At 39.5% G+C, this 15,710-nt stretch overlaps 1 protein-coding gene across 3 annotated transcripts in view; it reads right to left on the bottom strand.

The window, feature by feature from the left end:
* Positions 1-1,430: 1,430 nt before the first annotated feature.
* ITGB3BP (integrin subunit beta 3 binding protein) overlaps positions 1,431-15,710 on the bottom strand; it is a 28,294-nt gene continuing 14,014 nt past the window's right edge. Inside the window, exons 5-9 of one of the 3 annotated variants that reach the window (XM_065842365.2) lie at positions 13,993-14,071; positions 12,796-12,889; positions 10,822-10,881; positions 4,188-4,280; positions 1,431-2,629 (exon numbers count right to left, since the gene is read on the bottom strand). In XM_065842365.2, coding sequence (XP_065698437.1) covers positions 2,619-2,629; positions 4,188-4,280; positions 10,822-10,881; positions 12,796-12,889; positions 13,993-14,071 — 337 coding nt within the window. In that variant the 3' untranslated portion in view covers positions 1,431-2,618. The other 2 variants (XM_065842367.2, XM_071810084.1) reach the window with 2 other exon arrangements.

Genomic DNA, 15,710 nt, shown 5'->3' with positions numbered 1-15,710 from the left:
AGATAATGAAGCAATTCATGGTGCTATAGTTTAATTAGGAGTCAGTCTTTTTTTTTCATTCTGCTCTCCCCCTATAGATATGTGTGTGTATATATATACATATAAAAGCAAAGCCATGACTGTTTGAAGCCGTGTCCCCTGACCTGACCGTGCTCTCTCACATACCAAACTTGTGGCCATTCGCACATTCTGGGGCTCTGCAGCGTTGGTTGTGTGTGAATCAGCTGTTCGGGAACTTCCAACTGTGAGTTATGAATCCTGCACGTGAAGTCTCTACATGCTGAGTGTATTAATTCAGTTTTTCCAGCTTTATTTGTTGTGGAAAAAGTAACCACAGCAGACATTGCACCCACAGCAGCTATGACAAAATAAAAAGGTGCTCCTGGATATTAATGGTGGCATTATCGGGAGTGAGTACAGTTTAGCAGTTCACCTACACTGTAACAGTTAACTGTAAAGCAACAAAACTTAAATATTTTCACAAGTTTAGGATTTTTCTGTGGGTGTGACTCCAATCGAGGCATGCAAGAGCTCTGCCCACAGCGGGGCCTTGCTTTTGACAAGTGGGGGCTGAGTGGCATTGATGTGTATCAGGACACATAAACAGGAATCTTTGTCTCCAGAGGCTGTGAAAGCCAAACCCTCCGGTGTTTTCTCTGAGAGGAACTGTGGCAGCTTGAGAACATTTACTGCCAGTGAAATAACGGGTGAAACAGCAAATTAAGATCAAAGGAAGCTGAACAGCTTCGGGTCCTAATTACCCATTCCTTATGAGGTGGTGGTGCAATCCCTCCCCCCCATATAAAACACGTGGTTTGGGGGCTCTCCTGTGTCCTTTTTCTTTGTCCTTGAGTGGCTCCAGGGGTGACGAAGTGAGAGTCCCAGGATCCACTCGTTGTGGAACTGGAAATGGTTCTGAACAGACCAGCTGCTTCTGAAAGGCAAACACCTGGTATACCCAGAGGTCAAACAAACTGTGCTTAAATAGCAAAGGCACGAATGAGGAGCATTTGCAGCTAAATCTTAGTGTATTACTTTGTATTTCCCTAAAAAATTACTATATACCACTTTTAATAGTATTTAATAATTGCCACAGTATGTAACTCAGTGTTGTCCATCATCACATTTAATGATACTTTCTGTGAAAGTTTTGTTTTTCTAAGACTACACCGAACAGCTTGATTTAGACTGGCACAGAGTTCCTTTGCAAATTGATAATTATCTAATTTCCAGCTCCAGAGGTTACAATCAGGTTATATAAACTCCTGCTGCTTCAGGCTCACCTGCCATTGTCACCCAAAGTCATCAGCTGGGGAACCAGGTACGGACAACAAACACGACAGCCCAGAAAGCCCCGGAGAGGTTGCGGGCGATGGGAAATAGGAACCAAACACTTACTGACACTTTTTCCAGTCAGACTGCACAGGTAGTAAAGCGCAAAACCATTTTTATTAATTAGTAATTAATAACTCCCAATCAATATTAATAACTCTCAAAGCTTGAGTGTGCATATGTTTAATCACACACTGGAACACATTTGTCACTTTGGTTCTCAAAATTTTAGTTGTAAAAATGCGTTTATCTGTTTGAGTAACAATTCTTGGCAGTGGTGGAAAGGATGTTGAGGTGTGTGCATTTACATTGAACTTGCTTTCTCTGGCAAAAAAAACCCAAACCAAACCCCAAACATTTGACCACACTCTTTCAACACGAGAGGCTGCGCCCCACTCACTGATTCACCAAGTTGTAGCGGTGGCTTTGAGGATAATGAAAAAGAAACTGGTTTATAACAACTCTCCTCCTACATCATTAAATACCAAAAGTAAACCAAAACGTTGACCTAAAAAGCAGATGTTGTTAGAGCCGTGTGTTTAATGCTGTGGACTTGAAGCAGATAGCTTTCTGTGGTGTGTGGATGAAAAAAGGTCCCCACTTGTGGCAAGTGAAATGTGTTCAGCGCTCAGACCAATTCCTGCCCCACAAGCTGCCTCTTCTTTTGAGCCCAATTGTCATTAGAAAAATAAAAACTTTTTTGGGGCAGGCTGTGGCAAAACTAGATGCTTTCATTGAAATTATGTGTTGCTAGCTTGGGGGGGGATAATTAATTCATTAAATGAGAGTGTGCACACCCCCCAACCCCACCCCAGCAGGACACAACCATTTCCCACTGGACACCTGGGATCCAAAGTTCATCTTTTAACATGATTCTGTCTCAGGCAGTTCTTGCAGGGAGGGTTATGTTACCTTTTTTTAAAAAAATGAAAACATAAACAACACAAAAACCGAAAACCACAAAACACCTCCCCCCCGCAACAAGGGAACATAATCGTACAGAAAATATAGTTTATTTTCTACACAGCAGCGAGTCTAAACGAGCATTTTGTACACGTGCTTGCATAAACCAACCATGATGTATTATTTACATTGAGATTATCTGGTTGTGCACATTGTTAAGTTTAAATAGATGCCAGAAATTTTATCTAGATGTGCACCTGCCTGGCGCAACGAGCAATCCTGAACTGGTATTTGCTGGGGAGATTGGTTTACAGACATTTCTTCTCTCCTTTTAAGTCCAGTCAAGCAGATGTAGAAGTTTGGGCTGATGAGGAATGCATTTTTCACATAATGCCTGTGTGGAGATAAGGAATGACTAAAATAAATAGCAATTAGGCAACAGCATCATCATGCATGTGATCTGCGCAGCATTGTATGTCTGTTCTCTGGCCAGTACCAGCCTCACTGCCTTAAAGAAAAAACACACACAGATGGTCTCCCTGGAACCACAGTAACATCTTACGATGTTTTACGGAAATGCTGTAGTTTTTAGCCGTACAAAAAAAATTGAAAAATAGTTGCTAAAAATCATTTAGCTATCACAACCGTATTTTTTTTTTACACAAAAGGAATGCAAAAGGCTGGACAGTCTTGGTCACACTTGGGAAGGGATAGAGAACCACAAGTAAATGTGGGGCTTTTTTGACTTACGGTACAAACACACTATTCACTGACTACACGATACCCTCCAGCTATAAGGACATGAACTAATCGAGATGTGAGTGAACTAACGTCAAATTGAAGCAGCATGAGTTTAGCTGAAGCTAAGAAGCCACTGCAAAACTGGAACTGGTTATTGGATAATGCCACAGAAAGACCACTCTGCTTTCTGCAGGACCTGGAAATTATGAATGGAGAAAACAAGCTGCTAACGAGGACACACATTCTGCTCTCCTGTCCCATGATTACTCTGTTCCAGCCTTTGGTGCGATTGCTGGTTTGAGATGAGTAAGGGGTAGAAAGCATCTCTGGCCTAAGCAGCTGATGATATTAGAGGAACACGAGCTTGTGGGCAATCAGGGCTTAAAGCTTTTCTTCTTTTTGCTACTGGGTTACTTGTGATTACAAAAGTATAATTTAACCTTCATTGAGAAGCAAAATGCCTGTGCCTGAGCTCCCCCTGCACTAACTCAGTTCTACAGCTTGTAAAAGCTGTAGATCCACTTTTCCGTATTCTTCAATTACAGGATTAGAACACTTGAGCTTTCCAAAGGAGAGATCTTCTCACACTATACAGGGAATTCATATAACCTGCAGACATTCTCATCTTCAGAAACTTCTTTTTCTCACTGGAAAGATACGAGCAACCAGTTTTCTCATGCACATGCAATACATGATGACAGATGTCAGCTGCTAACTAGGCTTTTCCTTACAACACTGGAACAAAGACCAATAGCCAAAGGAGGAAGAACTTAAAAATCCATTAACCACATCTTAAAGTGTCCTGTTAGGATACTGTTTCATGCTTTCTGCTGCGGGAACACTAAGTGAGCTGATGTGGACCCCACAGCCCCCTCGCCCAATTCCAGCACATCAGTCAGGCACTTCAGAAGGTCCAATCTGAAATACACAGATTTGCTTGCTTTTCTAACATGTAATAACAGCTGAATTGCTATTCTTGAAAAAAATACCCAGTTAGAAACTGGAGGAGAAATCCTATCGGGGGTTTTAGAGCAGGACAGTGTTTCTATAGATTCAATTTGTTATTTTGCTTAACAAGCCAGTAACAAGCAATGCCACATGCAGAGTAACACCAGCTTTCCCATCAAGCTTTACAGACAAGTGCAGGCCCACGTGCCACTCACTCTGCAAATGCTTTAAGCCCAGGTGCCCAGCCTGTGTGGTGACACTACCTGTGCATGGCGGTGGCGCAGGGACCAGGGGCTGCTCATCGCAGCCACGGAGCGACTTCAGGAACACGGAGCTGCTGCCGGTCTGAACGTACTCTGTGGAGAATCACAGGACCATTGTGGTTGGAAAAGACCTTTTAAGATCATCAAGTCCTGCCGTTAACCCAACACTATCAAGTCGACCTTCAACTCATGTCCCTGAGAACCATCTCCCTAAGAAATATCAGTTTTGATAAACAGAGCAATGGTGTTACTATAGAATTTGTGAAAACATCAGTTAAGTGTTATTGCAGTGGTTAACAAAATCCCTTTTACAGTAATTTAGGAGAAGGTGTGCACACATGCGTTACATTACTACCAACAATGACAAAGCAGAACAAAATGTATCATGAGGATTAGAAGCTGGCCCTTCTTTTTTTTTCCTATTAATAATAAAAGAATAAATAAAAATCCATGAGGACCATATCAGCAGATTCAGCAGAATCCAATCAAGGACTGATTGCCTAAGAGGAACAACCTGTGAAGGGATGGCAAGAAGAGAGACAACCCCACCTGAGCCTGTGCTGGAGCGGGACAGGGGGAGGCTGAGCAGGTGTCTGGAGGAGCAGAGGACAAAGGAACTCCGGGAATGAGAACATGCGGGACAAGGGGCCAGGCAGCAGGTGCAGCCCAGGGCCAGGCTTTCCAAATGGCTTTTCTGCAGCAGAGGAACAGCTCTGGTCTGAACCCTTAGTGTCTGCTAATGGTTCCTATTGTGTTTTAATTCCACCACTGCAAATGGGTGAAGAGATTTCAGAATTATTTCCTCTACATTAAACATACCAAGAACAAGATTTACAGTGGCTTAGAGCTGAGAAGATTCCTATTCCGAGGAAAGGGGCTGCACAGAAACCCAGACGGAGAGAGGCACCCAAGCCATGGGTTGCGGTGGGGAAGATTCTCCTCAGTCCTTATTTGTCACGCTGTGATTTTGTCAGTGTCACAAGCTCCTGTTCAGGACGTGACGCACAAACCCTGCCTGTAGATGTGACACAAGGCAGAGCTGACCCAGGTCGCACCAGCAATCCTGTTCTTAGCTGGGTCTCATACGGTTACTCCAGAAAACAGGCACCCAGTTCAACTTCGCCTCAGGTACAACTTTTCAGCATTATACCTAATAAACACCATTTGTTTACATGAATTATCATAAAAAAAATACCACTAACTATTGCTTCAAATAGAACGCTGTCCAGTCTTGAATCACAAGTAACAGAGAAAGACTGAGATTTAATTACAAGTTGGTTTCTTTGTCCTAAATGCAACTTCCTAATTCGATCTTCACGAACCTTTTCATCACCGACTGTCATTCTGACTACGCAGTACTTTGAGAACCCGTACGTGCCAAAGTGACTGTGCCAAGATCCGCGTCTCACTCTGAGAAGCTGTCTTAAAAAACATAAACTGCCCAGATTCACATAAAACAGCTTTACGTCAAGTCAGCTTTCTTTCCAAGCAAATATCATTATAGCACCTTTAGACAAAACAGCCCTATTTATAGTAATATTTATACAGATGGCATTAAAATTTCAATATTCAAGTAAACAAATAATATGATTTACTACTCATACGCTCCAAAAACTTAAAATGCTTGTTGTAGCACTTCAAGCTTTTTGTTTCGTTTTGTGGGTTGGCAGCAGAATCCTCCCAAGTTTCTTTCCCCCTCCTTTTCCACCGCCGTTCTTTTCCAAGTTGGAACCGCTCTAAAACATTTACAGATCTAAAAAGCTGAGAGAAAAAAAATGTTCACCTGTCAGGTGATATAAAACCAATCTTCTACTAAATGTGCCGGAATAATTTTTCTCCACCTCAACCACAGTTAAAACCTTCAGTCTATTCATTACTGTCTTTTTATAGTATTTTTATTTAATAAAACCTATTAAGACTACCATACAAATCTCTTTACTTATGCTTTTATCTTTTAACTGATCAATTTTTATATTGCTGACATCCCTTCTTCACCATTTGCTCATTTAAAAATTCATAGTATATGAGCTATGTCTCTGGAGAAAACGTCTATAAAATTTGTTACAGCTGGCAAATGTGTATGAGTCAGTGATAGCACATGACTAAATGCTTCACAGAAAATAAAATTTGTTTCTGTAGTAAGCAGAACTGTTTAAATGTTATTTATTTTTATGTTTCAAAGAAAATATATTGTGAAGTGCTGCATTGATTTAATACGCAACAATGTCTGTGTACACGCTGTACAAGGAAAATTTATGAAACCTTTGCACAACTCCTTTAATTGAATTTTCCAAATCTCTCACCACACACAAATAATCAATATCTTCTGCAGAGAAAACCAGTCAGAATTATTACAGTCTTTCTTTTCAATTTTGTTGTCATCAGCACATACAGAGCACCTGGATATTTGTAATGTCTGGATAGCAAGTTATTTACACCTCTTAAACATGTAATTGCTACTGAGTCCAAACTAATGTTGTTTTTTTTCTTTCTTATTTAAAATAATTATATTCATGGGAGAACGCAGTATTTATTCTCATGGAAGAGTTGCTACATGTAACTGTTGAAAGAACTACAATTCTTTTTAATTTTTCATTAAGCTTAATACTCCAAAGTCTAGATCCACCGGAATTAAAAATTAATAGCTATTGCATCTGTACAAAGGTGCATAGGAAAATAGAGTATAAAACACAAGTGTGAAATTCATAAATAAATGTGGCTGACACCTACATACAAAACGCAGGTTGACAGTTCTATATGTATATACATCTGAGGTCTATAGTCGTACATCTCATGTGCATTTCTGTATCTGCCACAGAAGTTAATAGCTTAATATTTCATCTACATAGCGGAGGATGTTAAATCACTGGAGAGGTTTGTGATTTGCCCCCTTCCTTCCATCCAAAAAGCTCATCATGTCAGTGACCTCAGACCCAGACACTTCTCAAATCTCAGGTGGTGTTTGGAAACACACACTCTGAAGGTGCAGGTACAACCCCACAGAGCCGGGACCTGCTGGGGAAGAGCACGTGGGGTTGAACAGAAACCCGGCCCCAGCTCCTTCACCTTTCTGTAGCCAACTTGTCCAGGAAAATCACCAGCACTGCAGATTTTGGATAACAGGCTGAGTGGTTTTTGTCACTTCTTCCAGACTGTGAAGGGCTCTGAGGGGTTGCCAACTGAAACAAGACCCTTTTGCACGCAATGAGAGAAGATGGACAGTCAAACTTAGCCTGAGCAACAACAGTTTAAATCCACACAATACAAATTAGAATACAACACTCTCCTTCTCTAGGTGTGCTTCAGGGAAATCTCACAATTAGCTGTGACTGTAAATGCAGGAGGGCAGGACCGCTTCTCTGGGTTTCTGCATGGGAACATTCAAAATAATGGGGGGTTGCACTAAGTCCTTGTGCGCACTCGCACACTCAGCATTCAAGGGTCTTAATTCACGGATGAGAACAACGGGCCACTGGAATGATCTCCCCAGGGAAGTGGTGGATTCCCCAACATCAGACGCTTTTCAGATTCAGCTGGACAGGGTGCTGGCCCAGCTTGTCTAGACTGGGCTTGTGCCAAGAAAGGTGGGACCAGATGGTCCTTGAGGTCCCTTCAGCCTGGGATCTGTAATTCAGTTTTGCTCCATGCAGTCCCATTTGCAAGTGTTCACGCCCAGGTATAAAGTAACTGAGATTAACTTTTCCCCATGTCCAGTGGTAGAAAAGCCTTATGAGCAAAAATACTGTTCTTAACAAAGAGGCAAAAAGCCCTTTCCCAATAGCCAGGTCCAGCCCCTGCGTCCACCTCATCACCTCCCTGCCAAGTGAGTATTTGTTGTAAGCACAGGCAACCATGGTGTTTGTTCCATTTACTCTCAAGGAATGGAAACTCTGGAAAGAAACTCAGTTTCTGAATAAATTTACTTGTGAATTCATTCAGTTCACTTAATATATTTCTCATTAGCCAGTTCACAAGACTTACTTTTCCCAGCAAAGGTATAATGACTTCCTTGCAAGTGAACACGAAGTTGGGCTAAGAAATAAAACTATGTTTCTTATGTTAGGCTTTTACAGTCAGAAAAATCCACAGATATGTTCCAGAAAATATACATCTGAAGTCTGATGTATTCCCCTTTTTCCCAGAAGATCCCAAAGGAGGAAGAAGAGGAAGGATAAGCGGGAGGCAGACACCCAGCTATGTCTAAAGGTTTATTTGAGAATGAGGTAGAAATATATTGTAAACTTGATTTAAACGGTGGAATATTGTACTGTTACTATTTCATCTGTATGGGAAGGAACTCTGCTTATTGTGTCTCTATTTTGCAGTGTTTTTGAAATGGGATTTTATGTTTCGCCATACACAGTCTTCAATAAAACTGAGGAGGTGAGTGGGAGCTCAGTATTACTTGGTCATTAACCTGCCCAGCTTTGCTTTCATTAGTAATTTCAAATGGCATTAAATGAAAATCCACCTGGTTAACCCTGCCCTAGTCCCTTGGAAAGCCAGCGCTACTGCTGCAAACAGCACAAACTTCGGTCACTTGTGTTAAAAACAAAATGAAAGTCAGGAATGTTTAGAACTGAACGGAATAAGGGTGATCGTACTGGCCCAGGGGCTTGGCAGGATGAAAAACACCATAGAAAATAAAGTCATTTTTATTTTGTTACAAGCTAGAGTCTGAAAATAGCTTTCCTTAACACTGCAAGTATTCGGGCATCTCTAACACTCTTTCATTTCTTACTTGGACAACAGACAGTCATGGACACGATTTATGTCAGTGTTTTTATTTTTGAGAAGCAAAGTATTAGTAGAATTTGTAATATTCCCTTTTTGAATATTAACTTCACTCCTTGCAACTCTGACCCTATTAACTTTTCCTTTAAAATATGCATATCGCAACCTACACATTCATTCTCAGCACACATAAGCATATTTTGGACGGCAACATACCGACTAGATTTCATCTCTTGGCAGCTGCTTTACAGTTTGCTTACATTCTATTAAAAAACATTTTGTTTACTGGAAATGCTAGTCATGGACAAACAATGGCGCCATTTTTATGCTGGTCACACAAAATGATATACTGAGTTCTACATAATGCCGCCCATTGAGCAAGGAATGTTTTGTATTAAGTTGTTTTAAGTAGAGGTTGTTTACGTAAAGTAAATAAATTTCATGCCTCACCATGTGATGATAATGTGACATTCCCTCTGTATCAAGCCACAGAGCAGTCATAAGTTTTAAGTCTTGAGCATAACTAATTAAAAATAATTATGAAAAAAACACACGCAAAACTAAAAGGCAAAGTAAAACATCTCCAAGTGCTTTTCTTATATCACATACTTCTTCGCCTCTCTTAGTACTGTATTTTCAAGACTGGAAAATTGAATTTATTCTTTATTAAAGCAAAACTGACATCGAAACTCCATCAAAATTGCTCTGCTTAAACTCATAATTCTATTTTCTATCCTACTTTCACAAAATATCTCATTTCTCACCTAACAAGACTGATCACTAGATATATGTTTAGCGTTGGGGGGTAGTTTCTAGAGCAAAGATGGAACTATAAACGGATATCGTGGTGAGCATTAGCAAGCAGCACACAAAGGCAGCACTGGCTGTCTCAGTCTGCAATGCCCCATGGCACTCAGCATTAGCCGCGCCAAGCGGGGGCTGCGATCGCTCCGACAGGACACGGGGAGCTGTAAATCACAAAGAGCACATTGCACAAATGAGCCAAATTCCTTAAAAACCAACGGCACTCCTTTTCATTTTGTGGTAATCTGCTGGAGCTGAGGAAACTTAAGTTGGATCAATTTTCTTTCCTTTAAGAGAATTCTTCACAGCAGAAAGACTTTAGGCCCACATGAAATCAGACGCAAGCAAAATCTAAGAGCTGCTTGTGACATGAAGGGACAGCAGCAGAGATGCCATCACGGATTTTAATTCTGGTTTTGCTCTGTTTTAAGGCAGAATGCATGAAGATAACAGAAACATCAGAACATCCGTGGTGAATGTTTGTTGATTTTACTGAGTGTGAGAGGACAAATAAATCCTGTGTGTGTCCTCCTGCCACCTTCCCAGCCAGACAAGGCACTCAAGTGGCTGTGTGGGCCACACCACATTACATGCCACCAACTTCAAATATTTTTATAGCACTAATTATGAAGAAACCTAATAGTTAGGCCTCCACAGTCCCCGAGTGTGCTAAATACCTCACAATACACAGAAGGTGAAAAAGGTTTTGCTGCAAAGGCTGCAAGCTACTGGGCTTATACACTGAAAATGCAGAGGGAGGGAGAAGAGTGAGGAAGAACAAGGATAACAGGCACAAAAAAATGTAGGTAAACTCTCTAGGACTTGATTTTACTTATTTCTAGACCATGATTCAAGTGCAAGACCATTGATGATTTCTTCTCCTTGCACAGTTTTATGGAGGAATACCCATTACAATGAAAATAGCAGAATAGATGAAATTTACATTTGAGTAGAGTAAAAGTTTTCAGAAGAAACACATTTGATTATCATAATTTTCACCTACTAAAGTTACTCAAGTTATTTTGAGTGAAAAGAACTAAGAAGGAATCATCTAAAAGGAATAATCAAAACCCAAGAGTTATAAAAAACTTCTTACCTCTTGCAGGAAGTTTTCCATGGTTTCTTTTCAACAGCTGCAATTCTTCTGCTTGACTCACTAGTGAAGAAGTAAATCTGAAATTAACCAATGTAGCCCCAGAGATTTCAAGGAAAATAATACCTGTGCTTCCGTTTTCGCTTTCAAAATATTTGAATTTTTCTTCAAGTCATGGCAAAAAATCCATTTACTTACGCAGTTATGCTCAAAAAAATTAACAAAACATTTTCAAAATGAACATAAGTTTGAGAAGCTGTGCTTACAAGCCTCATACCACGTTTTGTTCCCATTTCTGTCTTGTGCTGAGACGGGGCTTTGCTCCTAATTCAGAGATGGGGAAAGAGGATTTTTTCCCATTTTGAAGGCACCAAGAAGTGAATGCAACAGAGATAGGTCTGAGGTGACGTGGACAGTCACTGCCCTATCCACAGTGTAGGGTAGTAATGTAAACACAGGCTGTTTTCAGGAAACTTCATTTTGGATAAGAAAGCATCTGGTTATATGCATTACAGTGGGAACCAGTACAGCGTATACACATGCAAAATGAAAACGGAACGAGCATTGGTATATAAATTAGGAAAGAAATGGTAATTTAAACAACAGTAGTCGCTGGAATTGTGTGGTGCATAAATGCCAGTGCTAGGACTCATGATCTAATGCTTTGGAGGAGTCACAGTGCTCTTTGGGAAGAAAAATTCTGTCGCACCTGTGGCTTTACAGCCCACCTGTTTCCAGCTGCGAACAAAGAACCAGTCCCAGAGCTGGTTCCAATGTTTTACACCCTGCAGAAAACAGAGCAACCAGAGAGGTTGTAGAACAAGGTCAACCAGCAGAACATCAAATTTGCTGCAGGTTAAGAAACTGTTTTATCATCTTCGTATGCTTGTCCAGCGACTGGACCCAGGCACTATGTATATGCATATTCATTCATGTTCCCTGCTCAGCTGGAAACTAGAGGCTGGGCTGAAAAGTCTACAAGAACAACGTTGTTATGCAAACCTTTGAGGAGAAGTGGTGGTAGGTAAATGCAGTCTTAGACACATGCCTGTACTGAAATGTGTCATGTGAGTACAGATAAAAGGGGTTGCTGTTGTGAAAACAAATGAACTAACTGTTCTGAAGCATAAAGATTGGTGCCTACAGCTGCCACTCATCCCTTTTAACTCTGAAAGGAATGACCTGGAAAGGCAGATCTTTATTTCTTGTCCCTGAAAGCAAGTGGTAGTTGTGGTTTTGTTCGTTTGTTTTTCTTTTCCTGCTATTATCCACACCGTAAGTTTTTTGCATTAGAGTATTTCCCCACCAAGTTGCAGCTGGGAAGAGAAGTATGAATGCAGTTTTCACTGCTAAGGGTTCTCATGTCCCAAGAACCTCTGACATGGATTAAGGATAAAAAGTTTCCTCAAGTGGACACATATAAATTAAAATCTTTGGCTTTCTTGGTGCTTTGGAAAAATATTACAGATGTGCCATCTGTAAAGTGCCCTAATCCCAACACAATAAGCATCTGGTATGTCCATCATTCAAAGACACATGAATAACAATTTTTAAAGCCTGGAAAGCTATATTCAGCCTAATCCTCCTAACAGACAAACAAACAAAACAACTTCCTTGCAAAAAGAGAAGAAAGGCAACGCAATCAAAGTGCAAACATTTAGCCTAATCACTAGCTAACTACCCACTAAGTATCTAACTATTTACATAAGAAAAGGTGTTGCTCTTGCATGTTTTTCCTCCGCATCTGTGCCTGTGAGTTGGAAGGTCGGGCTGTTGGGGTTTCCTTTCTTTTATGTCTTCGGCTGGATGCACAAGGACATTTAAGGTGCATTTGTCTTGAAAAAAGAACTCACAGGTCAGTCCTGGTGTATAACACTCCGTTAAAACACAGAGTGGGCTATAACTCCAGGAAACGTTTGGAGTGATCATCGTTAAATTGTTATATAGGGGATAAATATTATTGAAAATCCTCCTTACTTAGCACTTGGGTTTTCTGCACTTCAGCCCTCAAGTTGCAAGACGAGTTGGAGACACCAATAATATTTTCAAGCTCTCTACTGCCCTCTAAAGCCTGGAAAAAAAACATAATTAAAGACATGGTTAAATCTCATTCCCAAACTACCTGCTCAGATGTTTACAATTTATTTAAAACATCCGAAAGAAAGAACTTCTGGATTTTTTTCACAAGCTCTAAACGGTGCATGAGACTCCACCTTACAGAAGGTCAAAGGACTAAAAATTTGAGGGGTGCAAGAGCACATGCTGCTCTGGAAAACGGCATCGGGTGCCTTGGAGAGTGTTACTTAAAAATCTCCCGTTATTTACGCTTCATTATTAAGTCTTCAGCTGTTTAAACAGATTAGCACTTGATCCCCAGAAAAGCAATTTGGGCACATGTGCAAGCTTGCTAGAATATGTTAGTAAAATCTGTGAGTGTGTAAGATTGTATCGAACATGCTCCTCAGCATCTCATGGTAGACCTAAAAACATACACTATCAGTCTCACGAGAAACAGAAAGGATTTTTCAATAGATTTTTCTAAATAAACATTTCAATTACAGTATTTTGAATTAGTATCAGTGCATTTTGTAAATAAAACACTGTCAGACCACACATGCAAGTAAACCAAATCAATACACTTTGAGTACACTGAATTATTTCTCAGATATCGATATACAGCAATGAACCTTGTGTTAAACTTATCCAGGAAACAAAATGTGAATAAAAGAGCAACGTGATTTGCATTTTAGCATGTATTAAACAGGCTACTAAACGATGATACATTAGTGGTAAATTAAATAATGCAATCACTTTAACACAATGGGATATGTAATCTTCAAAGACATAAACATCTATGAAGTAATAATTCATATTTCAGCTATAAATAATAGTTGATACCTACTTCATATGCTTTTATTTGTGTACAAAATGAGGAGCGATACAAATTACAAAATGGTGTACTTGGAAAAGCAACTCCTCTAGTTTAAAAAAGAAAATCTACTAAGTTCTGGGTTTTTTTTGTTTTGTGATTTCCAAGTCAAACCTGCCTGGTTTCAAGTATTTTATTTGCTTCCCTACTCCTCAATACTCAAAGGTTTCATGTAAGATTTTAATTTTTATTTCAAATCCTGTATTACAAGTAGATTATCAAAAGTAAATCAGTGTACACCAGACCTGTAGGTTTGTCAGCTTTGCTCTTATCTTCAGAATTCTAACCAATGAACTTTTCACTTTGGACTGCAATTCCACAAACCTAGGTAAAAAGTTAAACAATTGCAATTAGCCACATCACCATTTACTGAAAATCGATGTTTACAATGTTTCCCAGAGTTTTTCCCATCTGTGAACAGATGGGCTGTGCAACCTGGTTTTGTCATATAACACCAAACATAACTTGCCTTTGCTTAGGATTTATATACAAACTGCCAAAAATACATATATTTTTACACAATTTTCAGGAGAGGGACTCAGGTTCAGCAGGATTAGAGGATTTTCTTGTGATCCTGCAGGAAGACAATGGTAAAAACAGGAATTTAACTCATTTGTTGCTAAGAACAGGAATTTAATCAAAAGGGCTCCCCAAACCTGCAGACTGTAAGACCGTACAAGGAATCACGTTATTTGTTCACCTTTGCTGTACTATCTCCCCTTTTAAGCCACAAATGTATTTTGCTACCAATGTAAGGATAGTCAGTTTACAGTTTTTAATGTGTTTTGCAATAAAACTTAAAATAATATACAATCAGATTAGATCTAAATGGCAGGCATGATTAAGGATTTGTTCTGAATATGTGTTGAAAAACAAATGTTTAGGCTGTTTTCTCTTTGAACCATTTAAACATGCAAATCAAGTGGAGACAACAAAGAAATGATCTATTTACTGCTTCTTCCCACACAAGGGAGAATCATCCTTCTAAGAAACCTCCCAAATTTAAGAACAGAACTACAGTATGAGAAAACCTTCCTAATGTTATATTTGAACACGGGAACAGAAGGCCATGCAGAAAAGAAAATGCTAAAGTCAGTGTATTGTACAATATACTTTCCACCTGTAAAACTAAAGTGTAAGGAAATTCACACATATATTACTGTGTAGGTGTTAATTTATAAATGTGTTTTACTGACATGTCACTAACTGCTAGTCCTCTGCAAATCTTGCCATTTAAAAAAACTGCACTGAATTATCGAATGCAAACATTTACGTGTCAATGAAGACTACGATTACTCAAATTGTTCTGCAATTCAAGGTTAATGTAATTAAGAAATGAGTCTGTATGTGTTGATCACGCAATTTACTGAACCACAAAAATCCCTCAATTAATCAGTTGACAGCTTTCCACTGGTATAACTTTAAGATTTTATTTTTTACTATCTAAAATGCCATCCCAATTCTACTGTCTGTCCAGCTCCATCACTTAGAAGACACTAGCTGTCCTACTCTGAAGAAATTTCAAGCTAATGGTGAGGGAAAGCATCCATTACAAGAAAAAAACAAAACCACAGACACATTGAGAGCTACAACTTCAAACATAAGAAACATATTTCGTTGAATGAATGTCACAAGAACTATTTGTTAGTCAAAAATAAATGCATGCATAAAATATTTAGCCCCAAGGGAATATTCATCTGGGACACCAGATACAACTGTGATACAAATATTTAATATATACAACAAAATACACAAGTAACAATCAACGTATACTTAAGCAGGACAAGTTGAAGGATGACCTAAAAAAGCAGGACAGCACAACAGGATAGTAAGATTTCAAGAACAAAAATAGAGCCAGTGTTGAAGAATGAGAATAAATTTTTGGCGCAGAAAATTCCAGCTAACTTTTCAGCTGAGATCTGGCAATGTTATAAACAATTAAATACGTTTTTTGTAACAGAAA

Source organism: Patagioenas fasciata, chromosome 6 (genome assembly GCF_037038585.1).
Source record: "Patagioenas fasciata isolate bPatFas1 chromosome 6, bPatFas1.hap1, whole genome shotgun sequence".
In the NCBI taxonomy this organism is placed as follows: Eukaryota; Metazoa; Chordata; class Aves; order Columbiformes; family Columbidae; genus Patagioenas; species Patagioenas fasciata.
This window is presented reverse-complemented; position numbering and strand designations above follow the sequence as displayed.